At 38.0% G+C, this 26,489-nt stretch overlaps 4 protein-coding genes and 1 non-coding gene across 8 annotated transcripts; 1 reads left to right on the plus strand and 4 right to left on the minus strand.

Annotated features, from left to right (window-relative positions):
* Positions 1 to 509: 509 nt before the first annotated feature.
* On the minus strand, positions 510 to 3,422 carry LOC111801862 (CBL-interacting serine/threonine-protein kinase 20-like). The gene is made up of 2 exons (XM_023686057.1): positions 2,777 to 3,422; positions 510 to 1,585 (listed from the first exon to the last, which is right to left on the minus strand). The coding sequence occupies exons 1-2, from the start codon at positions 3,333 to 3,335 to the stop codon at positions 759 to 761; spliced, it is 1,386 nt and encodes a 461-aa protein (XP_023541825.1). The 5' UTR covers positions 3,336 to 3,422; the 3' UTR covers positions 510 to 758.
* Positions 3,423 to 7,163: 3,741 nt separating this feature from the next.
* Positions 7,164 to 7,796, plus strand: LOC111802133 (protein DELAY OF GERMINATION 1-like). The gene has a single exon (XM_023686400.1). The coding sequence runs from the start codon at positions 7,164 to 7,166 to the stop codon at positions 7,794 to 7,796; it is 633 nt and encodes a 210-aa protein (XP_023542168.1).
* Positions 7,797 to 10,030: 2,234 nt separating this feature from the next.
* Positions 10,031 to 19,925, minus strand: LOC111801609 (protein MALE DISCOVERER 2). 4 transcript variants are annotated; one of them, XM_023685650.1, is made up of 14 exons: positions 16,390 to 16,568; positions 13,906 to 14,324; positions 13,658 to 13,790; positions 13,326 to 13,397; positions 13,101 to 13,244; positions 12,865 to 13,008; positions 12,667 to 12,765; positions 12,505 to 12,566; positions 11,974 to 12,429; positions 11,687 to 11,877; positions 11,465 to 11,597; positions 11,218 to 11,375; positions 10,942 to 11,133; positions 10,031 to 10,849 (listed from the first exon to the last, which is right to left on the minus strand). In XM_023685650.1, the coding sequence occupies exons 2-14, from the start codon at positions 14,003 to 14,005 to the stop codon at positions 10,589 to 10,591; spliced, it is 2,145 nt and encodes a 714-aa protein (XP_023541418.1). In that variant the 5' UTR covers positions 14,006 to 14,324; positions 16,390 to 16,568; the 3' UTR covers positions 10,031 to 10,588. The 4 variants fall into 4 exon arrangements, 2 of the variants coding, with proteins under 2 accessions (XP_023541418.1, XP_023541419.1); XM_023685651.1 differs by lacking the exon at positions 16,390 to 16,568 and adding an exon at positions 14,488 to 16,371; XR_002816162.1 differs by lacking the exons at positions 10,031 to 10,849; positions 10,942 to 11,133; positions 11,218 to 11,375; ... (7 more) ...; positions 13,326 to 13,397; positions 13,658 to 13,790 and adding exons at positions 16,569 to 16,665; positions 17,256 to 18,170; positions 18,249 to 19,925 and having other exon boundaries at positions 14,029 to 14,324; positions 16,390 to 16,474.
* A 2,563-nt stretch (positions 19,926 to 22,488) lies between these two features.
* On the minus strand, positions 22,489 to 23,075 carry LOC111802655 (abscisic acid receptor PYL12-like). The gene has a single exon (XM_023687093.1). It carries the CDS (start codon positions 23,026 to 23,028, stop codon positions 22,528 to 22,530), a length of 501 nt encoding a protein of 166 aa, XP_023542861.1. The 5' UTR covers positions 23,029 to 23,075; the 3' UTR covers positions 22,489 to 22,527.
* A 1,990-nt stretch (positions 23,076 to 25,065) lies between these two features.
* Positions 25,066 to 25,205, minus strand: LOC111802787. The gene has a single exon (XR_002816321.1). It is a non-coding gene; the product is annotated as a small nucleolar RNA Z247 (small nucleolar RNA).
* Between the last annotated feature and the right edge of the window lie 1,284 nt (positions 25,206 to 26,489).

Here is a 26,489-nt window from a genome sequence, read left to right on the forward strand (position 1 = left end):
TCTTGGTGGAAATGAACGATCTGTCGCCCAATCTACCTCAGACAAGTTCAATATTCACCTCTTGTGGATACTCCACGACCGATTTCAACCCGGATGGATCGAAACTCCTTTTCTTTGTCCTATTTTTTTCTTCTTTCTTCTCCGAACCCTAATTTCTCTATCTCTTTCCCATTTCTTTTCTCTTCTTGCACGTCTCATCCGAGGAGAACCATACCTCTCAAATTGGTAAGTGGGGACAAAATCCTCGATGACTTTGACCTGAATTTTTCAATTTTTAGATATTTTTAAATCTTATTTTTCCTAGTTCTCTCGAGGTATCTCGAGCACTTTTCCCATCTACATCTCTTCGAAATTCACACGTTAAACCTCTCGAATAAAGAGCCATTAAAACAAAATTAGGTACTTAGAGTAACTTCATTAATGGCTCATAATTATTGTTAGATCCATAATTATCCCCGACAAGCTTATCTCTTCCAACCTTAAACTTCACTAAACCAACAAACATTGAATGATTAAGCATCTCAACAAACCTCATGTTCTTATTTTGATTCACACAAAACGAAACCAATAATGAGAATTGAATGTCTTTTAGGCCGTAAACAAACACTCTAGTTACAAACCAACTAAAAAGTAAATCACCTTCCCCTGTTTCACACATGGACACCATCAAAATCCCACGAACAAGAACAAGAACAATAACATGAACATGAACATGAACAAGAACAAGACCGAACGACTTTACAAATTCTTTTTGTTCTTTATCTATTTTGGAGCTGCGGCTGCGGCTGCTGTTGCTGTTGTTGCTGTTGTTGCTCGTTTCCTTCCCAAGCCCACACGATGTCCTTAAGGCAAGGCTTCATGTCTTTGTTGTAAAATTGCTTGTATTCCAAGGTGTCTCCTGCAGTTTTCTTGACCTCCACCACAAAAAAAGAAGGTGTCACTTCAAATATCTCAGCATCAATACCCAACTGCCCTTTTCTTCCTTGTTTACTTCCCTGGAGTTTCACCATCCCATCTTTCTTCATCACTTTGAACCTCTCCATCTCTGCTATCTCTTCAAACTTCGACACGATCGTCGATGCTGGTTTCGTCGTCGTGAACCGTGTCGGTGGCCTCTCATTCATATCATTCTCAAACAAACCTGAGAGATCAAAACCTTGTGAGAGGGATATGATATCAAATGCATTGAAGGAATTAGTTCTTGTTGGTGGCCTTCCACTCTCAATGCTGCTGTTACTAACAGAGCTTCCCTCGTCTAAAGCGACCTCGACATCGTTTATAGACGAGACGTGGCCTTTGATTTGAAGGGGTTTTGGAGTTGCTACATTGGCCTTGAAACCCTTTTTGAACCAGGAATTTTCCATGAGTGTGGCCATGTTTATTCTTGTGAAAGGACATGGATTGAGGATTCTTGAGAGGAGCTTGCGAGCTTCTGGGGGAAACCAATGAGGGCATTTGAATTCTCCTCTGGTGATTTTTTTGTACATTTCCATTAGATTTTGTTCGTTGAAAGGGAGATAACCAGCTAGAAGAACAAACAGGACAACCCCAGATGACCAAATATCAGCTTTAGCACCATCATAACCTTTTTAAGATTAACCAGAAAAACAGCAACTTGTCAATGAAAATCATCAAAAAAATAACCAATCTTAATGAAAATCAAACGTACCAAACAGATCATCGGTTAGGGACGAGAATGAAACATTGGAAAAACCTCCCTCTAGCAGATGTGTTTTAAGAACTTTGAGGGAAAACCCGAAAAGGAAAGCAGAAAGAGGACAATATGTGCTAGCGGTGGGCTTGGACTATTACTGTTGGTATTAGAGCCTTACACGGACGATGTGTCAGTGAGGAGGCTGAGCCCTAGAACGGGTGGACATGAGGTGATGCGCCAGCAAGGACGCTGGATCCGAAGGGGTAGATTTGGTGGGGTCCCACATTGATTGGAGAAGGGAACGAGTGCCAACGAGGACGTTGGCCCTAAAGGGGGTGGATTGATCGGTTGAGGAAGAGAACAAAACATTATTTATAAAGGTGGGAAAACTTGTACCTAGTAGAGGAGAAGACAATATATGCTAGTGGTGGCCTTAGACTATTACAGTTGGTATCAGAGCGAAACACTGAACGATGTACTAACGAGGAGGCTGAAACCCGAAGGGGGTGGACATAGGACGATGTGCCAGCAACGATGCTGGCCAAAGAGGGGGTGGATTTGGTTGGAGTCCCACATCGATTGGAGAAGGGAACGAGTATCAAAGAGGACGCTGGGCCCAAAGAGGGTGGATTGTAAGATCCCATAACGGTTGGGAGGAGAACGGAACACCCTTTATAAAGGTGAGCAAACCTCTCCCTAGTAGAGGAGAAACTCGAAAGAGAAAACCTAGAGAGGACAATATCTGTTAGTGGTGGGCTTGGACTGTTACAGCTGGTATTAGAGCCATACACCAAACGATGTGCCAATGAGGAGGCTGAGCTCCGAAGGGGGTGGACATGAGGCAATATGCTAGCAACGATGCTGGCCCCAAAGAGGGGTGAATTTGGTTGGAGTTCCAAGGAAACGAGTACCAACGAGGACGCTGGCCCCAAATGTGGTGGATTGTAAGATCCCACACCAGTTGGGAGGAGAACGATACACCCTTTATAAAGATGAGAAAACCTTTCACTACCAGACACGTTTTAAAAATCTTGAGGGGAAACTCAAAAGAAAAAACCCAGATTTGCTAGCGGTGAACTTGAACAGTTACGGATCTGGATGAAATCAAAGCAAAAGACAAACCTTTTTTGTTGATGACTTCAGGGGCGACATACGCAGGGGTACCACAAGTGGTATGAAGAAGCCCATCTTGGCGTCTAGACTCAGCCAAAGCACTCAACCCAAAATCAGAAATCTTAAGATTCCCAAACTCATCAAGAAGGAGATTCTCAGGCTTGATATCTCTATGATACACACCACGGCTATGACAATAATCAACAGCACCAATGAGCTGCTGAAAGTACTTACGAGCAGCATCTTCCTTGAGCTTCCCTCGAGCCACTTTGTTAAAAAGCTCCCCACCTTTGACAAACTCCATGGCAAAATAGATCTTGGTCTTGCTAGCCATCACCTCATACAGCTGCACCACATTAGGATGGCGGACAAGGCGCATCACAGAGATTTCCCTCTTGATTTGATCGATCAACCCACCACGCAGCACTTTCTCTTTATCAATAATCTTAATCGCCACGCTCTGGCCTGACTTGAGATTACGAGCATGGTAGACTTTGGCGAAAGTTCCCTGTCCAAGAAGCCTCCCAAGCTCATATCTTTGCATTAAAATGGTACCCTTTTTCTCCATTTACAAGGAGAAGAAGAGAAACACGAAGAAAAAAAAGAAAAAAGAAAAAAACACAAAACAAAAAACAGGGGAAAACAGGGGGAAAACAGGGGAAAAACAGAGATACAGAAAGAGGAAAGAAGAACAGAGTTAAATAAGGAGAGAAAGGGAAAATGGAAGAGGTTTAGAAGAAGAATTTGGTAAGAGACAGAGAGAAATTTAGATGTTTTTGTGGCTGAGAATTGGAATGGGTAACAGAAATACCAGAAGGGTGACCCAGTAAAATTCAGCTTTGCCTAAAAGTGGGATTCAATATCGATATCGATATGTCGATATCGATATCGATTTCAAATTGGTTGAACCGATGGGTATCAAATCTAATCCATTTGAGTGTCAAGAAAACTAGTGAAAGAGGCTTTGGGTGCCAAATTGGAGAGTGAAATGGTGACAAGTGGCTAAGTGGGGTTTGGAAATGGATCTATTTTGAGCCACAAATCAAGTGGTTGTAAGAGAATTTATAAGTTGGGTATCATAAAACCATCCAAAACCATCCATTATGTTTGTCAATGTATCTATAAGATTCTTAATTTTGATATCAATTTCTTAGGCTCTATTATTATCACAAAACTAGGTTCATGATTATGAGACTAACATGGAAGGTTCATTATTCTATGATTAGATTATAATTGAAGCATTCGTGAACAAACTAGTACTTTTACTAAGATTTTCGGTGAGATCTCATATTGGTTAGAGAGAGTAACGAAACATTTCTGTAAGGGTGTGGAAACATCTTATTGGCAGACGTGTTTGAAAAACTTTGAGAGAAAACTCGAAAGGAAAATTCTAGAGAGGACAATATCTGCTAATGGTGGGTTTGACTTGTTATAAATGGTAACAAAGCCAGACACCAGACACCAGACAGTGTGCCAACGAGAACGCTGAGTCCTGAAGGGGGTGGATACCGAGTGGTGTGCCAGCGAAAACATTGGGCTCTGAAGGGAGTGAATTGTCAGATCACACATCGATTGAATAGGGGAACGAGTATCAATGAAGACATTGGGCCTCGAAGGTAATGGTGTAGAAACCTCTCCCTAACATACGTGTTTTCAAAATCTTGAGACGACAACATCTTATTGGCAGACGTGTTTTTAAAACTTTGAGAGAAAACCCAAAATGGAAATTATAAAGAGGACACTATTTGGGTTTGAGTTGTTATAAATGATATCAGAACCAGACATCAGACATCAGACAGTGCGCCAGTGAGAACGCTGAGTCCTGAAGGGGGTGGACACCAAGCAATGTGCTAGCAAAGACGTTGGGCCCTGGAGGGAGGTGAATTGTCAGATCCCACATCGATTGAATAGGGGAACGAGTGTCAGTGAAGACATTGAGCCTCGAAGGTAAGGGTGTGGAAACCTCTCCTTAGCATACGTGTTTTGAAAATCTTGAGTAAAAGCCCGAAAGGAAAAAGAATTCAAGAAAAAAATTGATTATAAATGAATACAAAATATTTAGTAGCGAATATATTTATAAATGAATGGAATTAAATTAAAATTAATTAGGTAAAATTGTTGAAATAATACTTGTATATTTTTTTATATTATATTGATGTAGTTATTATATTTTTAAAAGTAAATTGAGCATGAAAATAATTATTGATAGATGTCAGACTAAATTATTACAAATATATTCTTAATTCTTTTAATATTTAATATATCAAATATAATAAAAATTAATTAGTTGAATTATCTTGCATAAAAAATTAATAATTTTATTAGCTTATAATTTATTTATTAAATTAAGTGGGGATATTTATAAATTAATTAAATTTTCTTAGATTTAACTCAATTATTAATTTTTTTTTACTATTTATCTCATTTTTTATTTTTAATAAAAATATAAGATTAATAATTGAAACATTTATTTATTTAATTTTAGATATTATTTAAGATTCACTATTCAATTTTAATATATATTTTGACAAATTACATTTCAAAATCTAAAATTTTATTTTTAATCATGAAATAAAATAAAATAATAAAAATGTATCTTTATTAAATTTAAAAATTATTAGCAAATTTAAGTTATTTTAATAATTTAGAGTCCTTTATATATATATATATATATATATATATTTTGAATGTATCAAATTATTTAGTTTAAAGATAGATAAATTAAAATTAATAAGAAACAAAAATGAGGTGGCGTGAACGTGGGGGTGGGTGGTTGATTGGACAAGAGACAGCGGCGTAGATACGAGGAGCATCATAACTGTCACACACCCTGTGGAAACTTCTTCTTCAATTCAACCACATATTTATGTAACAAATTCATACCATTCAAATCCATTTATTAAACTTTATTCAAATAAATTATATTTTTATTACGTACGTGAGCTCGAGTCCGGCATAAAAATATTTATACGACTCTCCACGATAGTATGATATTCATATAAGCTCTCACGACTTTGCTTTGGGCTTCCCCAAAAGGCCTCATACCAATGGAGATAGTATTCATCACTTGTAAACCCATGATCTTCCACTGAATTAGCCAACGTGGGACTCACTCCCAATAATAATCTTCAACAATCCTCCCCTCGAACAAAGTACATTAGAAGCCTTCTTTGAGGCTTATAGAGCTCTCGAACAACCTCCCCTTAATCGAGGCTCGACTCCTTTCTCTAGAGCACTCGAACAAAGTACACCATTTGTTCGACACTTTTAGTCACTTTTGACTACACCTTTGAGGCTCGCAACTGTGGAGATCCGTGATTCCTAACATGGTATCAGAGTTAAGTTATGCCCTAAACTTAGCCATGAGAGATCCGTAATAGAGTCATGCCCTAAACTTAGCCATGACAATAGAATTCTCAAATATCGAACAAAGAAGTTATATTAAAATAGAGTAATAACATTAAATTTAAAGGTATTTTTGAAATAAAATATTACCGTTTCCATCCATTATCGGATATTCTTAAAACTTTATTGAAAGTTGAAATGGTATTTCTTAGATTTTTAAGAGTATCTTTTATTAATTAAACTCATTTTATTTTATAATATTTATAGCATTAACTTTTCAAAATATATATTAAAGTAGAGTAATAAATATTAATTCAATATTTAAAAATAAATAATTCAAATTTCTAAACAAACCAGTTCTATTGTATCTTAAATTTATTGTTTAATAAAAATTTTGATTTAAAAAATAATAATTAGATAATTTTAAAAAATCCAACCCAACGAAGAATCACGTTGGTGACAACAGAGAAATTTGGTAGAATTGTTTGACAGAAAAGAACTTTGAAAATTAGGAAGGATGCTTGTTTGATTTTTCTACGTCTTCCACCAATGCCAACATACATATATACGTAATTTGAGACATTCCCATTACCATTCATTATCAAAAAATCATACAGGTATTTAATTCGGAACTAATAAACCTATTCATAACTTATACATGTATCTGTACATGTACAAGTGACCCTTCAACACATGTATCTACTAGTGACCCTTTCGACACAAAATTTGAAGAAAGCGGTGAGCTGGATTGTGGGCAGTGCGCAACGGGCAGATTCCTCGTCAACTTGGCCGTCAAATTGCAAGCTTTTATCTTACATATATATATATAATGGAGGTTTATGAAGCAGCAACGCTATAGGCTTTCACCGCCTTCTATATTATTTCGATAAACACGGCCAACAAATAATACCAAAAAGAATAATAATAATAATAATAATGGTACACTCCAAATCCCAAATACCCAAGAACAGAGCCTTTTAATTCATGGTCATGGGTTCGAGCCTATAAATTTGCAGACCGCATGGAATAAAAAAAGACCCAGCGACAGCCCATGGAGAGCAGCAGCAGTAGTGCCAACAACGACAACGGTGAAGCCCTCGAAGCCACGCACCAGCACCGCTCCTGCTGCTGCTTCCAAGAATGGATGCAACTCCAGCGCCAAGACCTAACCCTCCTCCTCGAATCCCTTCACAACACCACCCACAAGGACGACCAATCCAGAACCCTCATCCGCAATTGCCTCGCGCACTTCGAGGATTACATAACCAATCGCAGGCGCCTGGCGGAGGAGGACGCCTTCCCATTCTTCGCACCCACATGGTGCACGTCCTTAGAGAATTCCTTGCTCTGGATTGCAGGGTGTCGGCCGTCGATTTTCATACGGTTGTTGTATGCGTTAAGTGGGTGTGAAGTGGATGCGAGGTTGGGCGAGTGGTTGGAAGGGATTAGAGGGGAGAGTGGGAACCACCATCATCTCCGTGTGGGGAATTTGTCGGCGAGTCAGATGGTGCGTGTGAATGGGCTGCATATGAGGACGGTGCGAGCAGAGGAGAGGCAGGGGAGGGAGATGGCGAGCTGTCAGGAGGAGCCGGCGGATGAGCCGATTGCGGTGATTGTGAATGAGATGGAGGGGGTGGGGGAGGAGGTGGGGGAGGCGGCGGAGAGGGCTTTGAAGGAAGCATGAGAGGGAGATGAGGAGGATGATGGAGAAGGCGGATGAGTTGAGGTTGAAGACGATTAAGGAGGTTATGGAGATTTTGGAGCCGGTTCAGGCGGTGGAGTTTTTGGTGGCGAGTAAGAAGCTTCATCTCTCGTTGCATCAATGGGGGAAACGCCGAGATGAGAGGCATGGAAGAAGATGTTGATTTTAATTTAGATACATTTTGGTGTTTGTTTTGATTTGTTCTTACTTTTGTTGTTGTTGTTGTTGTGGGAAGAACTTGTTTGGTTGTGTTCTTAGTAAACGGTGGGTTCTTGCACATTAATTATTATGACATATGCGCTTGTCCATTTGCCACCACCGACTTGGTTTTGAAGTCTTTTGATCCGGGTGATTTGGGGTCGAAGAATGCACACATATATAAAATGGAACTTAAAATCGAGTCTATCCTATGATGTTGGCTCGTGTTGGCTCCATCTACGTAGTGAGGCTCTCTTCGACTCTATATTGACTCTCAAGGAACTTATTTAGCTCGAGTTGGACTTTTGGATGATTTCTTACTATTTTCGACTCTCTTAGGACTGTTTTGACAGTTGTAGTAGGGGAGTTTAAGGTTAGTAGGACCCTTGTTTAGCTTTCTTATTATTAAAAATTTAAAAATATTTTGGAAATAAATATGTATATTATGTTATAAATTTCATATAATTATTATTTAAAATATCATTTAATTTATACTATACACTATATTATCCTTAGTGGATTTGGACTTTATTCTAAACCTTTGTATTGGAGCGTTTTGGGCTGGACCTAGTCTTTTTAAACAGGCTTAGATGGGCCGGCCCAGTTACTATGAGATGGAGCGTTTTGGGCTGGACCTAGTCTTTTTAAACAGGCTTAGATGGGCCGGCCCAGTTCTATGAGAGTGGAGTGTTTTGGGCTTGACCTAGCTTTTTAAACAGGCTTAGATGGGCCGGCCCAGTTACTATGAGGATGGAGCGTTTTGGGCCGGCCCAGTTATGATGAGTGGAGAATTTAAATAATGAATGAGAGAGAGGAGAGGTTTCTCCACGACGTTAGCTAAAAGTGGACGAGTCGTTTAGCTAATAGAGAGAAATCTATCATACTCCCTCTCTCGTTTCCTATTCATATGGTCATTTCTCACACGCTGTAATATGAACCAAGACATCTCAATCATGCAATATTAATGCATATTAAGACGAATCAAGTTTCATTTATGCAACAAAGACTTCAAGATATTTCGACTGCGGTTTCATTTATTCTTAAATGGTTACAAATCTACAATGGATAATTTAAAACTAGATTTACGGTGTTTCATTAATTATTTAAGTTTTGCTACTTTTTATTTCCTTTTAGTTACATTTATACCGTGGCTAAGGTTACAAACTCTTAAAATGCCTTCAGTAAAGTCAAGATTTATTTTGAAATTATATAGAGCCATATATGTTATATTTGTAAATGAAACTTAGAAAATGCAGTAAAAAGAGCATGTATTTCTTTTAGTCACGAGATAAATTTCTTTGCAATTCTATGTAGTTTAGATGACATGTTTACAGTCATTCAAGCCTGACATGATCAATCTTGGTTATGGAGTGATTCGAATCTCAAACAAGTGTTATTGCTTCGAGATGTTCGACCAACAAGGTAATCCGAATCTTACTTCTTTTGCAATGATTTCTTATCATGCTGTGATCTTGTAAGTTAAATGGACATCTCTATAGGTAACCTTAAAATTATAATAGTTGCCATTGCCCTTGTTATTCCAACCATAATAATATTACTCTCGACATTTCAAAAGTGTTTCAAAACTACCTTCAAAGTACATATCAATTAGAATGTTGAACGAAAATATTGATATAGTAGACCGTAGTTCATTCAAACTTAACCTAGGCCAACTTTTTCATCACTATCACGTCATCGAGGTCACCAACATCTCAATCTTTCATCCAACGCATTCCTATTCTCTGGGAACGTTCTAAACATTTTCGAAACAAATGGAGCAAAGTAGACAAGGATACATATAATCGATTGTTCAATGTAATGTAAGCAGAGAGTTTAGGAGAAAACACTGCCAAAAGAAGTAATGTACATAACTTAAAAAAGGGTTGGAACGAGCTAAACAAGTTGATACAACACAAGGACAAGGACAAAGAGAAAGACAAGAACGACAAGAACAAGGACGAGGGTATAGCAGCAAAACTTGGAGGGGTTGTCTAATAAATCTAGTAAAAGGGGGGGAGTTTTTAACAAATTTATGTATTATTTCACTCCATTTGAGATGTATTTTTGTGTATTAGAATGTTACATCCCAAAGTTTGATAAAATAAAGATTACACAACCAAGTAAGTAACAAAGAAAAAGGAAAACAAAAAGCATCCCCCACTTCACAAACTCCAAATCCACACCCTTACTGATATATCAGCCATAAGCTATATAAGACATTGTGGGAAAAGAATTTGAATCAAATGAATGGTGAGGGGCTTTGCTTACATCAAAACAACAGAAAAATAAAAGGGAAAAGAAGAAAAACAAGAAAGGGGTTGGGTTTCCATGTGTTGATGAGGCTGAGAGACCAAAGCAAATGAACAGCACAGGGGAGAGCAGGAGGAGGATCCAGAGTTTGAAACAGGCTATCCTTTGTATTTAGATATTAACACACACACAAAAAGAAAAAAAAAAAAAACATACTATACTTGCAACAATGGAGACAGAAGGAGACACGCCACTGCTGTTCTTCTTCTTCTTCTTTGTTTTCTTCTTCGTTGTTGTCGTTGTTGTCGTCGTTGTCGTTGTCTTCTTCAAGTAGCCTCCACTGATAAGATCTCCAGTTCAGCCCACCAGAGGGGAGAAAGCCTTGGAACGGATTGGTCCGGTGACAATCCTATCACTTCTCTTAGTTTGGCAGCGATGTCTTTCATTGTTGGTCTCATCCTTGGATCTGATTTGATGCAATCTTGTATCACCTCACAGATCACGTCCAGCTCGTTGTTTTTGAACGATTTCAGACTTTGATCAATCATGTAGCTAATACTCCTCTTGTCATTTAGAAACTCTGAAGCCTGCAATGTTTATAAACAGATAAGAGTTGAATAGGAGTTGTTGTTGTTGTTGTTTCAGTTTCTTGAGCGTTTGGAGTATATTCTGAACCTACCCAGTTCACAAGGGGCCCTTGTTCCTCTGTGTATGGCAGCTTTCCTGAGATGATTTCAAGCAACAATACTCCGAAACTGTACACGTTTGACTCTGGATCCGCGAGGGGCGGTAACTCAGAATGCTCGTTGTCGTGGTCGCCTGTGTTGTTATATTTCGATACCCCATTTGATAAGAAAATGATCTCTGCAATCTGCAGGATTATGGGAGATCATACGATATGAACGACGGTTTCGAATTATGATCAAATCAGGCAAATGGGAGTGTTTATATGTACCTTGGCAGCATAATCATCAGTTAAATAAATAGCTGTTGATGTGAGATTTGTATGTGCCACTGGGGGATTTAGATCATGATGCATATACTGAAGGCAATATGCTGTTCCCATAATTATCCTCATCCTTGAAGCCCAGTCAAGATGTTCAACTTCTTTAACTGATCAACAAAAGAGTTACATTTATGTTAGTATTATAAATTAGAGCCTCAAATACTGAAACGACTTGCATTCCATAGTCGTTCTCTACCGTGCAGGTGCTCGAAAAGAGTTCCGTTTGGAGCGTACTCGAACACCATCATCCTAGTAAAGGGTTCTTCCTCCTCACAGTAGCCAAGAAGATTAACAAAATTCTTGTGGTTGATCCGTGACAATGTATCGATCTGCACCCAAAGCGAATTGGAGGAATAAGGTTTTAGTCGAATCTTCGAGATCCGTCGAGGGAGAGGGTGAAGGGAAAGAAAACGAAAACCTTTTTCCGATAGGTTTGCTCCGAACTCTTTGACCAATCCTTAGAGGAAGTCACTGAGACTGATGCAACAGCAATTTCTACTCCACTTGATAGTGTTCCTTTGTAGATAGTGCTACAATCAAAAGTGTCAATAATGTTGCTGAAATCCTCACAGGCTACTTCCAATTCTGGTCGATTCAATTTCGGTGCACCTAGTAAGAAAAACGAACACAATTCAGTCCCCTCGGCACGAAAAGTAAACCAACTACGCGTAGTTATAGCTTTCTGGCACTCATGAATCAAAATACCTGTAATGAATGCTTTCTGCAACTGCCCACTCAATCCAGTCTTCCAAGGACCAATAGTCGTGACGCCTCGGCTTCGGCACATGCAGAAGATTATGGTAGCCAAAATAAGTGATAAAGATACACCTCCAATTATGATTGCATACTTCCAGAAATGTCCAGAAGGATTATCAATTCCATGAGTTGGCAGTGTATCCGAGGGTTGCGATGAGGTATTCTCTGGTAGAGGTTGGGAAAGAGGTGCTGGTTCGGGCGGAGGAGGTTCCTTTTTAGGTTTATTTGGTACAGCAGGGAAAGTACCACTACTTCTAGGACTTGTAACAGTATAGACCGAGTCCGAAGAGGGCAATACAATGCTAGAAGGAACAGCTGCAAGGTTGGTTGATTCATCGAGAAGCTTACGCCGATGAGTATTGACAAGATTCTGTACAGTGTCATCCACATCTTGTGGAACAGAACCTGCTTAAATTCATATCTTATAAGTAATCATTCCCCATTTTCAAGAATGGAAGTTTTCAAAAGGTCTGAACTCACTAGGGAGATTATCATCGTTATTTTCCTTAAGGTCAGACTGAGAATCCTTCTCAAGCTTGAGCCTTGAAAGAGAAACAAACAATTTCAACAATCGAACAAGAAACGTTTCTGCTATAACAATGCAAGGGCGAGTTAAAAGACGAATCGTGTTCTATTACGTACAGTGAGTTTGGCATGGTGCTGAGGTATCGAACGTATGCGTTATCTTCACTTGCAGATGTATCTAAACTTTTCATATAGATGGGATTTCTCTGCCAGATGCTACCCCATTAAAGGAGCAGATAAAATGTTAACACGTCGAAGACTTTCAATGAACGTTCGACAAGTATAAGAAAAAGTCATTTGAATGAGAGTTCATACCAGTGCCCATGCTTTCTATTTACACTGCCACCTTCAACATCCCATAAAAATACAAGGTTATCATCGAACTGTAATTCGTACAGAGAGCTGAGATTCTGAAGCTCTGATGGGACACTGCCTTCAAATTCATTGTCACAAAGGAACCTGAGATTATGAACAGAGAACAAAATCAGTCCGTGGTGCGGAGTTCGGGCGAACTCTCGATAGAAAAACTATGTGTTGACGTTAAAGCTTACAAGTATTTTAGATTGGAGATCCTGCTTATTTCTGCAGGAATTGTTCCACTAAAGTTATTTTCCCTCAAATCCAACAACTCCAAATGTGTTAGTCCTTCGATTTCACGAGGAATGGTGCCATAGAAACCATTCTTATAGAGAATACTGTCAATGCATAAAGAGTTTTAAGTTAATTGGCGAAGTTCTTTAAAAGAATCACTTAATGATAGTAACACAAAAGCTTACAGTGATCGTAAATGAATAAGTCTCCCGAGTTCTGGGGTCAGAGTCCCTTTTAACATAAGGCCACTCAGATTCCTACGAAATGTCGAGATGAAACGTCAAAATTTCACTATCACATGGAATAAACAAAAGACATAATCTACCTAACCACAACATAGCATTATCGTCAACCTAAACAAAGATTTGAATCCGCCAACCCATAGTTAACGAGCTCAAAACAAAACGAAACGAAACAGAGTACAATTGAAACTCAGCACCATGAATAAAATCATCCATGGGTTTATTTTAAAGAGCTATATCAAGTATAACAAGGTTGTTGAAAATGGAGAGCATACAGGGTGTGGACTTCACCACCAACGCAATGAATACGAGACCATCTGCAAGGATCATTCTCATTTGGATTCCAATCATCCAAAGCATCATGAGGATCATAAGTTACTTGAGACCGGAATGCCAACAGCGCCAATCCTAAATTCGCCACAATGAAATCATCCAAAAGGCATAGACATGAAATTAATCTCAAGTTGTGGGGGGGAAAAACAAAGAAAAGGTACAAAGAAAAGGTACAAAAAACAAGATTTACCTTCATCATTAAGTGAGAAACAAACTTCAATACCGAAAACAACAATCAAAGCTAAGAAAGTTGAGAACCGAAATGCTATCGGGATACATCCATCCCCCATCGCTTGGTGATCACAATGCAGCAGAGGCCAATAGCCGCAGAGCTATGCAACAGACTACACAAAATCGCCAGGGTTTTCTATACAAACGACCTCGTTGCAAACACTCGTAACCAGAAACGAATATCGATTGGAACTTCGTATGGAATTAGGCTAAGCTAAGAAAAAACCTATGTTACAATTGCATTTGAATTCAAAAGGGCTGCCAGGACCAGCAACCGTATAAGGATTCCTCATCTTTGATTCTTAAATCAGTTCCACAATCCCTTTTCCGGTAAGAAGTTCATTACCCAGCTCAGCAAGACTAAATCCACAGAAATCCCTGAATATAATCCAATCGAAGCTCAAGCGTCAGAGATTTCACAAGATAAGATCAACAGAACAATGGATCATACAAAATTTTCAGAATAAGGGAATACCCTCCTCATCAAGCAAGCAAACAATATAAAATACAAAAGGAAGCGAATGAAAGAAAGAGTAAATACCTTGAAGAATGGGAAGAAAAAAAGGTGCAGAAGAATCTGTCCGTATGGGATGCTGATCGAGATGTAAATTCTTTTTTTTTTTTTTGTTTTTTGATTTTTTGTATAAGGGTCGTCAAAATGGGGGGGGAAAATGTAAAATTAGAAGCCCACAAAGAGAATGTGGTATGAATCTTTGTAAGGAAGAAGAAACGTAGGTGGGTGGATCTATTAAGCTACAGAAAAAAACAAGGAATGTTGAGACGAAAGGCAGCAAAGAAAAAGAAAGAAGGAGATGAAATATAATGAAGAAAGGTTTATTTTTCTATTACTGCCCCTTCAGGATGATCTCAGAGCACTTTCTCTTCGACCATCTTCTGGGTCTCTACCAGGTCTCTGTTTCTGTTTCCGTCTCTCTGTTTTTCTGTCTCTCTGTTTTTCTGTCTTCTGTTTCTCTCTCCTTACCAGCTTCTTGTTTTCCCTTTCTCCTCCACCTTTCTCTCTCCAATCCCTTTGCACCAAGCCGGGATGGATTTTTTTTCGTAAAAAAAAATCATCAAAATTAGTGAATAATTATATATAATTAAGAGGGACAATATTAATTTCTTTGGATGTGGCGTGGTTAAACCGTTGAGAGTTGAAAACACTATCCGTTTCTGTCATTCGGCGGCACAGAGACAGAGAGAGAGAGAGAGAGAGAGAGAGAGACAGAGAGAGAGAGAGTGGAAATCGATGATGAGTGGCTTAGAGGGTCCCCATTTCCGTCGTAAACGGACGCGCTTTCATCTTCATCTTCTTATTTTTAATTTAATTTGTTCCGTTGACCAAGCCTTCCTTTCTCTCTCCTTACTTTCTCTCTCCTTCCTTCCCTTCTTTTCGTGCCTGCCTCTCTCTCTCCCTCTCTCTTACCCAATCAATCTTCATTTCACAGCAAACTTACTATATTCCCTCGATAGATTATCTAGGACTTTCGTCCAACGACTGTGATTTTGCCACCTCTACATTCCCATTTTTTCTGTTCGTTTTCTCAAGAAAAACCAAAACAGAGCAAACCCCATCTCCAAAAATTACACCTTTTTTTCCCCTTTTATCAGAGCTATAAATGAAGGGTTGAGAATCGTGTATTGGGTTTGTTTTTTCTATAGGACCCATCTTCCAGAACCGGGAAAAAATTACACCCTTTTCCCTTTATCAGAGCTGTAAAAAACAGAGTGAGAATCGTGTCAAACGAAACTGTAATTCTAAAGCATATTTGAAAGTTGGATAGGCTGCTGGAAGGTTGTCATTCAAGAACATTAAGTCAAACTTTTGGCTCTAGTAATTCCGGGCTTGTTGTTTGTCTCTATCAGGCTTACCAAAACCCAGAGCTTTGAAGATAAGAAAAAGACAGGTTATTGATGTCACAAATACAATCAAAGTCAGAAACTTGATGTAACGAAACTAAGTGCTCAATCAAGAAAAGAAAAAGAAAAAATTAAACCCATTTGAATTCGTTTTCTTGATCCTGACTTTGAAGGTTGCAGTGCAAGAAAGAAAGAAAAAAGAAAAGATATAGCATCCTGTTATGTCTCTATCCAAAATCTACACGTCTCTGTAGTTAAGAATTCATTATTGAGCTTTCAAACTCAACTTTTCTGAATACTTATATGTAAACCTTCCTATCATTTAAATAATCCTTGATTTTCTTGCTTGAATCATGGGTTGAAAAACTCAAGTTTTATATTGCTGGGTTCAAAGAAACGTAGACATTGATGTTAAAAGGCATTACTTTTGAAGGGTAGATGGCGATGACTGTTAAAAAGTGAATGAAAATGCTTGAGAGTGACAGAGAAAAAGAGGGCTCAAACAACAGTTTATGAAGAAACTTTCATTCTCAGAAATTTCTTAAAATATATAACTTTTACTTCAAATATACAGTGCAATTACCTCACATCTATGTTGATTCCTAGGCTGCTGTATACAGAATTCATTCTGTGAATATGAATGTTTCCTCCGCTATGCCCCTACATGTCTTCACATAAAGATCAGAAGACATAAATGGAAAAGGGAAGCTCAAATCGTCTCCTAACTTCTTCAAAAAAAAATTGAGGAAAGGAAGTACAAACCATGCTAATGTATGAACTTTTACACAAAATCCAACCAATCAACCTGAGGGTTGAAATTCTCTGCTGTTGAGTGCTGAGAAACAGGAGGATTTAATTCCTGAAAAGACCGATAAACAAAGAGAATTAGTTTGTAATGTCCCACATTGGTTGGAGAGGAGAACAAACCACCATTTATAAGGGTGTGGAAACCTTCCCCTAATAGACGCGTTTTAAAGTCTTCAGGGGAAGCCCGAAAGAGAAAGCCCAAATAGGACAATATCTACTAGCGGTGGATCTGGGTCGTTACAAATGGTATCAGAGCCAGACACCGGACGATGTGTCAGCCTTCTCGCTGTTTCCCGAAGGGGGGTAAACACGAGACGGTGTGCTAGTAAGGACGCTGGGCCCCAAAGGGGGTGGATTTGGGGGCGGTCCCACATCGATGGGAGGAAGGAAAGAGGGCCAGCGAGGACACTGGGCCCTGAAGGGGGTGGATTGTGATGTCTCACATTGGTTGGGGAGGAGAACAAACCACTATTTATAAGGGTGTGGAAACCTTCCCCTAGTAGACGCGTTTTAAAGCCTTGAGGGTAAGCCTGAAAGGGAAAGCCCAAAGAGGACAATCGGTGGATCTGGGTCGTTACATAGTCGGTTTCTTTGGAAGCAACGAAGTTGTTACCATATATGTTTGAAAGTTCATGACATTACCTCGGAGTATCGAACATGACTGTGATGCGAATTTGTAGATTTTACAATGGTTTCCCACTTGGTGCTGGCTGATGTCCTAGGACACTGCAGCTTGTGATACAACTTGTTTCCAAGCTTTGATCCAGCAAGTAACTTTTTCGAGGAAACCGAAGGAAGTGTACACCAGAGCCAAGACTCAGAAGGCGACTTTGGTAGAGGTGGAGGTTGAGAAGATATCACAGAAGTTACTTCGACTCTTGCCGGATGTTCTACTTTTACTAGCTGAAAATTGGCCGTAGAGTATTCATCTTGATCAGCAGAGCCCATATTAGAGTATCCAGAAAGATCTTCTTTGTAAAGTCCATGTCCCATTTTGGAGTCATCATCAATGGCGTCTTTGTTTGTAGATTCTGCAGCTTCACGCTCCAGCTTCCCGTCTTCAATCAAAGTTGAGCACTTTACTTCTGGGAAAGAAGGTTCCACAGTGATAGTTTCTTCTGTCACTCTGGTCTCAATTGTTGTTTCATTGTTCCAACTAGCATGATCAACCATTTCATTGGCATCCAAAAGGCTCGAATTCAATGGAGGAGTTAGTTCAACAACGCTTGCAGTATCTATGTAGAGTGTCTTCTCAATCAGGGCACTCGCCGTGTCAACTCCATGTTTAGTTTCTCGAATGGATCGTCTATCATGAAAGTTAGTATTACCTTTAAAGTTGGAGATAGTCTCAACGTCTTTAGGAGCTACAAGCGACTGCTTTCTACTAGGAGACCATGATGCTTCATTCCGAAAGGGAGAAGCCGTCCTCGAATGCCTAAAGGGAGAAGACCTACCTCTCATTTGCAGGTCGGTGGAGGAAGGAAAATGTTTTGGTTCACCAATCCACTTATTTTTTACCTCCTGCAGCTTAGGTGATCCAGCAGCATCCCAAGCATGCTGTAAGATGTAAAATTTATCAGCAATTATACTTGTATAGCAAGCAAATGGGAAGAACAAAATTAAATGAAGAGTAACCTTGTTGATCTTTTGGCTATGTGAATGCTGCATTGTTCTGCTCGATTCCCTAACTTCATTAGTGATAGAAATGCGCGACTCCGTCCTGATTCTCATCCCAGGCACAGGACTAAGAAAGCCCAAAGCGTTTTTGAAGCATATATTGGGTATTAGACCACAACCTCTAGCTGATATATTACCTGGATTGTCATATTCATCATCCACAGACTCACTTTCTCCATCTACTTCATGTACTTCATCCCTGCAATACCGAAGTAACAGGGTAGACTCGAGTTGTTTAAGCGGAGACATCCTCCTATTCTCAGACGGCATCGTCTTAACTTGCCTAGGTTGCTCAACTGCTATAGGTTGCTTCTTTAAGGAATACTTAGCAGGCTCCAAAACAATTGCCTTGGCAGCAGGTAAGAAGCGACTCATCATGAAATCTCGAGTTTGAGGATCTGTTTGGAAAGTTCGACCGTTGTATCCACTTAGACCACTCACACTACAGTTGTTAATAGAGAATGAACCAGTGAGGGACAGTGTCTCGCGTGCATCAGAGAAATCATCATCATCATCATTCTCAGATACCAAGCTCCTCGTCTCACTAGCTTTCGTCGACTCTAATCTAACAACAACGGCATTTGAAGAATTAGCTTCACACTCATTTTGATAACAAGCTTCCATTTCCAAAGCCCTCCCAAAGGAAAGTCCAGGACTAGAACAAGTCCTCTCAGGAGGCAGCTGAACCTCAGGTGAAGCTGAGCCACTACCATTCTTAGCTCTTCCTGGAATTTGCTCCCAATGGAAGGGAACTGCAACTTGTTCTGTTACTTCCTCTAAATTGAATGGCGGTCGAGAAACTCGAAAGCTACTCCGTCTACTAAGCTGAGAATCTTCAGGTTTCTTTTCGTTCACTTCAACTAAAGAACTTGATGCCTTGGAAAATCGCCTCACAGACATTAGAGGTGCATTAAAATTGAGTTTTCTTTCCTCCATTGCGTCCCCAACCAACAAGAACAACGGGAACAAAATTTAACTACTGAAGTAAGGCTGCAAGAATATGACACTAAGATTCACTAACACCGCAAATAAACCTAATCCGATCAACCCTTTTGCTAGCCTACGATTGCAAGTCTTCAGCAGTCAAACACAACCCAAATCAATGATCTAATATGAAAGAAAATTCATCCACAAACTTGAGAAAGAGGGTAATCCAGAAATTCCGATGACTCAAACATCCATATCCCCAAAATTAAGCGAACCCCAGATAAGAATGTGCAGTAACAAGTCCCAAAAGTTAATCAAAACGCGAAAACAAACACAAAAGAGAAAAATCAATAGAAGCGATTCACAGACAGCGTTAAACCCATACGAAAACAGAACAGCAGCACATTTTACAGAGAACCCAGCAAGAAAAAAGGGTTGATAAACGATGGCGTGTAGCAAGGGAAAATGAGTAATGGGAAAGTAAATGAAAAGGAAATCAGTGACTTATTGTGCGCCAAATTGAGCGTATCATCTTCATGTTGCTTTACGCCGATTGTGGCTTCAATTTGTCAGGCTCCCGCTGCTTTCAAAGGTCTTAGTGGGATCAGAAGAAGAAATAGAGTTGAGGGTCTTCTAAAAAGTGGAGACAAAGCGGGAGGAGAGAAGAATTGATAGCGCACTTTGTTGGCTGCGCGCTCCACGTACCTTTGTACAATCACTCTCCCTTTGGTTTACAATGTTGAGCCGTTCGTATGATCATTTATTCATTCCAATACAAATACAGAATCATGTTCAATAATTGAATTCTTTCATTTAAAAGCTTTAAATTACCGTTAAAAAGCACCCTTCCAATACACCCTCCTTTCAAAAAAAAAAAAAAAAAAAAAAAAAAAAAAAAAAAAAAAAAAAAAAAAAAAAANATTTAAAAAAATAACTTTGATTTTTATTATTATTTTTTAATATTTAACAATGGTTCTGTCTTAAAAAGTAAAATTAATATTCTTAATTTTTTTAAAAAAATTTAAAATATGTTTTTTTAAGGTTAATATCTTCAGAATTACAGAGAGAAATGATTCATATATTAATAAGATTTTTTTAAAAACAAAAATTATAATATTGATTTAAAATATTAATGAATTTTCTAAATATGTTACATTTTTTTTACATTTTTTAAAAATGGAAGGGTATTATTTAAATTTTGAAATGTTAAAAATATTTTTAATATAGAATACAAAATTTAGATTTTTATTATTTTAATATAGTTAATTGTTTATTTATTTTGAAAATTAAATAAACTTTATTAATAATAAATTACGCATTAATTAGCTAATAATATTTCAAATATATTTAATTAATTGAGATTAGTTAAATGAAGTCGGTAGAAAAACTATTTTTCAATGATATAACTAATTATTTATGGTTAGTATATTGTTTATTAAATTATACTTTCTTATATTATTAAGTCAATTTAATGGATTTAAATTAAATTAATAATTAATAATATAGGACTATAATTAATTAAAATTAATTAAGTATTCTATAATATTAAATAAACAATCATATATTTACTTAAATTCATTTTCTGAAATTTTTTAATAAATTAACGTAATTAAAGATATTTATTAACATTGTTAATTACTTAATTTTAGCATTAGTTAAATTAAGTACAATTATTCATTTGTTAATAGTATTTATAATCAACTCTTCAATTAAAATGATTATTTTATCATTGACTAATTATATTTTGAATACTTTGAATTAAATTTAATTATTTTATCATTTAATCTATGTAAGGTTATCTACATTCATTTTATAAAATAAATACAAAAATAATTTATTGGGTTAACTTTTAATAATGATCTCTTATTCCCGAACATATTATTCTCGAGAATATATGAAACTTAAACCTTACTACTCTTAAGAAAAAAATTACACAAACTACGAGATTTGTTGCAACCAATTTCGATCGTAACAGAAGTTCCTTTCTAAATAATTATTAGATTACTTTTTATTTAATAGTGTTATAAATCATATGTAACCACCCAAATCCATTGCTAGCAGATATTGTCCTCTTTGTGTTTTCTATTTCGGGGTTCCTCTTAAGGCTTTAAAAAGCGTCTTCTAGGGGAAGGTTTCCACACCTTTATGAATGGTGATTTGTTCTCCTCCCCAACCAACGTGGGACATCACAATCCACCCTCCTTCGTTGCCTAGCGTCCTCGCTGGCACTCTTTCCTTCCTCCCAATTGACGTGGGACCGCCCCCAAATCCACCCCCCTTTGGGGAAACAGCGAGAATGCTGCCACATCGTCTGGTGTCTGGCTCTGATACCATTTGTAACGACCCAGATCCACCGCTAGCAGATATTGTCCTCTTTGAGACGTGATGTCCCACGTTGGTTGGGGGGGGAACAAATCACCATTTATACGAGTGTGAAAACCTTCCCCTAGAAGACGCGTTTTAAAGCCTTGAGGGAAGCCCGAAAGAGAAAGCCCAAAGAGGACAATATCTACTAGCGGTGGATTTGGGCCGTTATATCGTATGCCGAGTGATTATTATTGTCATAATATCGTATGCCGAGTGACTTTCATCCAACACCTCCCCTTCATCGAGGCTCGACCTCTTTTCTTTTGGAGTCTTAGTCATTTTTTACTATATCTTCGAGGTGGGAGGCTCGACTCCTTCTCTTTTGGAGTCCTTTATTCGACATTTGAGGATTCTATTGACTTGGCTAAATTTAGGGCATGACTCTAATACCATATTAGATGAACACGATTCTCCACGATGATATGATATTGTCCACTTTGAGCATAAACTCTCATGTCTCTGTTTTGGGCTTTTGGGCTTCTCGAAAAGACCACGTACCAATGGATATATTATTACTCATGATCATTCCCTAAATTAGCCGACGTGAGACTTTTCAGGATTGAACTCCTAATTTTAAACGTTTTTCAATTGTCATGAATGTTACGCATACTTGAAACTAATATTTAAACAACGAGACGTTTTGTATGCATTTTCGAACTTGATGATTTCGTGTAAAAATTAATTTGTATTTTTATAAATGAAAATGCATTAGGGTATTTTAATTGTGATATAATTTGGTTGAAAATGAAAAAAAGAATTAAAATAATTTAATATAGTTTTTAATTCATTAGAGAATTTGGAAGATGATAATGACAAGCTGGAAATTTCTAGATTAAAAAAAAAAAAAAAAAAAAAAAAAAAAAAAAAAAAAAAAAAAAAAAAAAAAAAAAAAAAAAANCCTAACACAGGAAAGTGCAACAGAACGAAGAGGCTGAGTGGCGGTTCAGCGAATGGTCTCAGCAACACGAGCCAACCACTTGAGGTTACATTTGATTATGGTATCAGCGAACAAAACGGTGTCTTCTTTGCTACTCCCCGACGGAACATCCACCACATACGACTCCACCACCACCGTCTTCGTTCCCCCACCCTCCTCCTCCGGCGCCACCTCATGTAAAGTGGTGGTGGAACGGTAATTGAGTAGCTGGTGGTCCCCGCCAATGATGGTAAAGACCATGAGATGGGCATCATCATCGAGGCGGTCGAGGCGCTCAACGCTAGTGTTGGCAGGCATGCCAGTGACGACGAGGAGCTCCCTTATGGTGCCGACACCACCGTCGCCATCGCGGATGATGCAGGACTTGACGAATTGCTTGTAGGCTTGGGGGTAGTCGAAGCGGCGGACGATGGACCAGACTAGAGGGAGAGGGGCGTGAACCAATTGAACCACGCGGGAGGTGCATTGGTTGGGGTAAAGAGTGGGGGAGTGGTAGAGGCGCAGCATTGAGTCTGTGGTTGCCTTGTTGCCACTTTGGATGCCGTTTTCGCTTCCGTTGCAATGCATCATTTCAACAACTGAAATCTGATGGATCAGTACTGTTTTGTTTTTATTTACTCAAATTAAGGTTTTTTTTTTTTTTTTTTTTTTTTTTTTTTTTTTTTTAATTTTTTTTTATAAAAGATTGTGTTTTTGGTCGGTTAAGGTTTGGGGACAAATTGGGCGTGTGTGGGTTTTGAAGGCGGCGTGTGTTTGTATTACTTTCAAGCTAACCCAATAATGCCACCATCATTACATCAATCAAATTTTGGGTTGAATTTTGAGAGATCTGTCTCGAAAGGACGTGGATTGTGAGATCTCACGTTAATTAGAGACGAAAACGAAACATTTTTTTTTTTGTAAGGGTGTGGAAATCTTTTTTTGGCATACGGGTTTTAAAATCTTGAGGGGAAAGTCCAGAAGAAAAAGTCTTAAGAGGACGATATCTACTAATGGTGAGTTTTGATCGTTACAAATGGTATCAGAGCCAGATATCGAGCAATGTGCCATCGAGATGGCTGAGCCCTGAAGGGAGTGGATTGAGAGGTCCCACGTTAATTGGAGAGAGAACGAATGTCGTCGAGGACGCTGGGCCCTAAAGGGGTGGATTGTGAGATTCCCACATCGGTTGGAGAGGAGAGAACGAATTGTAGTAGACGCGTAGTAGAAACCTATTTGTAGTAGACGCGTTTTCTTAAAGGAAAGTTTAAAGAGGATAACATCTACTAGCAGTGAGCTTAAATCGTTACACTTATCAAGGTTGGATATCAATTGGATTCAATACAAATTTTACGAGCCAAAGACATGCATGATGCATACATCTATGTATATCCATTTTTATGACATAAATTTTTAACAATCAAGTTTGATTGTCGTATTATGGTTCTTGATCTTATTGACACGAATGTCTTTTGGCACGATATTTAGGGCCGTAAAAATGCTTATAACTCTTGAAACATTCGTAGGCTCGTTCTTAACTATTCTTAGTCTTCAAAAAGTTCTATCTATATACGACGAGTAATCTCTTATCTAAGCATCGAATTGATCTATACATTATCTCCTTCTATTAATCTTTACGTTATAATATCAACCCATCTTATTTTTGTACCTTGTCATTCGAAGCCAAGTAGTTTCATGATTTTCTTTTAGTGGATCTAAGCTCGATCTTATCTTGTATAACAGGTAAAAATTTACTTCCGCAAAAAGGATGATTCATTCGAATCGATATGAAAAATGTGCAAAAGCTAAATTTGTTTTTGTCGTTCTATGAATCTCGTCCTTTTTATTAGAACATCGTCATTTCCTCTAAAAGTTATATTTCGACTCCTAACAATTAACGAACCATATTTTAAAGATTTTATTAGATGATGAAGATATAATTATGTTTTAAATTTATAATTTAACCAACAAAATAATAATATGTATTTATGAAATAAGCAGAGCTTAGGAAGAGCCAAGTCAGCAAGTGAGTCAATGACGACGTGGCAGACTCAAAATGTATTTTGCCGGTAATTGAGACGCGTGTGGAAATGACGGGAGTCGGCTTATTGCAATTTAGGGAAGGAATAAGGAATTGGAGTTGGACGGTGACGGTGACGGTGGCTTCGGAATCTGGGCCGGATTCATACCAATTGGGCCCGACAAATGTGCTTTTTTGTGAGGCTTCTATTCTATTTTATTATTATTTTTATTTATTTTGACGTATTTCTAATTTACTTTTTCTTTTTTAAATAAATAAAATAAGAACCGAAGTTAATTTTGATAGGACTCATCCATCCTATGTCACCAGCGAACGACAGTATGTCCCACTTTGCCGTAGATCTGGCAGGAAGGACAAGCAGAAGGGTCATGACGATCACCAGCAAGACGAGAGAGCACACACCTTGAGAATGCCCACGACCACGATCCTTACACCCACGGTTCTTCTGCTGACCACCACGACCAACATAATTGACCAAAGATCTAGGATTTAGCTGAAGTTGAGCGTGGTGTTGTAGTTGGCGAGCTTCAAGCGCTTTTAGATGTGCAAACACATCATCAAACGTGACGACTTCACTCTTAGAAGTCATCGAGGTGACGAAAGGATCATAGTCAGGGCCAATACCAGCGAGAAGATACGCGATCACGTCAACATCTCGCAAGGCAGAATCGACGGCGGCCAACCCTTTGATCTTGCGAAAATAATCTATAGTAGACAGATAGTCTGATCAAAATGATCAAATTACTATTCTCAACTCAACATTCTATTTTTGGACTATATCTTTTTTATTTTATCCAAATCTTACTTTAAAGATGATTTTAAAAATTAAAAATATTTGATGTTTGTAACCGACGTTCATATAATACAACCATACTTAGAAAATCATTTTTTTGGTATCGTTCAAAATTTTAATTATCGATGTACAAGAGACATCCAATAAAATTGGAAGGATACAAAGAAAATTAACATGACGTAAATCAAGAAATGATATTAAAGCAGTACCTGAATAAAGGACGAATCGAGGTGGAAGTTTGTAGGCATGCGACATCTGAATAAAGGATACGTACAAGAATAAACTAAAATCACATCTAAATGAGAACGATCTTAAGCATAAGATGACTAAAAAGACTTTAAAAAATGGAAAGTTAAGTCTTATATGAACAAAATACATCTTCCTTTCTGATGGCTCAATAATAGAAATTCCAAAGTTAAATGTATTTTGTGTGAGATTCCACGTTGGTTGGAAAAGAGAACAAAACATTGCTTATAAGAATGTGGAAACTTCTACCTAGCAGACACATTTGAAATCGTGAGGCTGACGGTGATACATAACGGGTCAAAGTAAACAATATCTACTAGTAGTGGACTTGAGTTGTTACAATGGTATTAGAGCTAGACACCGGACAGTGTGGCAATGAGGACATTAAGCCTCCAAGAGGGTGGATTGTGAGATCTTACCTCGAGTATGGAAATCTCTCCCTAACAATATTTACTAACAATAGGATTGAGTGACACAATACCTACCTAGTGAATAGATATGAAAATATTATTACTCATCAAGTTAAGAATGAGAAAATAGAATTGGGATCGAAGGTTCAATCTTCATTCATATTCACAGCCTTTAAATAGGATACAAGATACTAACTAATACCTACCAACAACAAAAATATAAATTAACTAAATCTTGAGAATAAAATAAAATATACTATTAACCAAATTTAACTGATTAAGAATATCTCAGATATATTCACTGACTAATATATTCCTCAAATATTAAATAATGACGAATATATATATTTTATAACTAATTCAAACTAGAAATAAGTGGCACTAAATTCTGACATTGAGTGGTTAGNTTTATAACTAATTCAAACTAGAAATAAGTGGCACTAAATTCTGACATTGAGTGGTTAGTGTTGGGTTTTATGTCCTAAAACTCATAGTTTGT

The sequence above is a fragment of the Cucurbita pepo genome, chromosome LG09 (assembly GCF_002806865.2).
Source record: "Cucurbita pepo subsp. pepo cultivar mu-cu-16 chromosome LG09, ASM280686v2, whole genome shotgun sequence".
Lineage (NCBI taxonomy): Eukaryota > Viridiplantae > Streptophyta > Magnoliopsida > Cucurbitales > Cucurbitaceae > Cucurbita > Cucurbita pepo.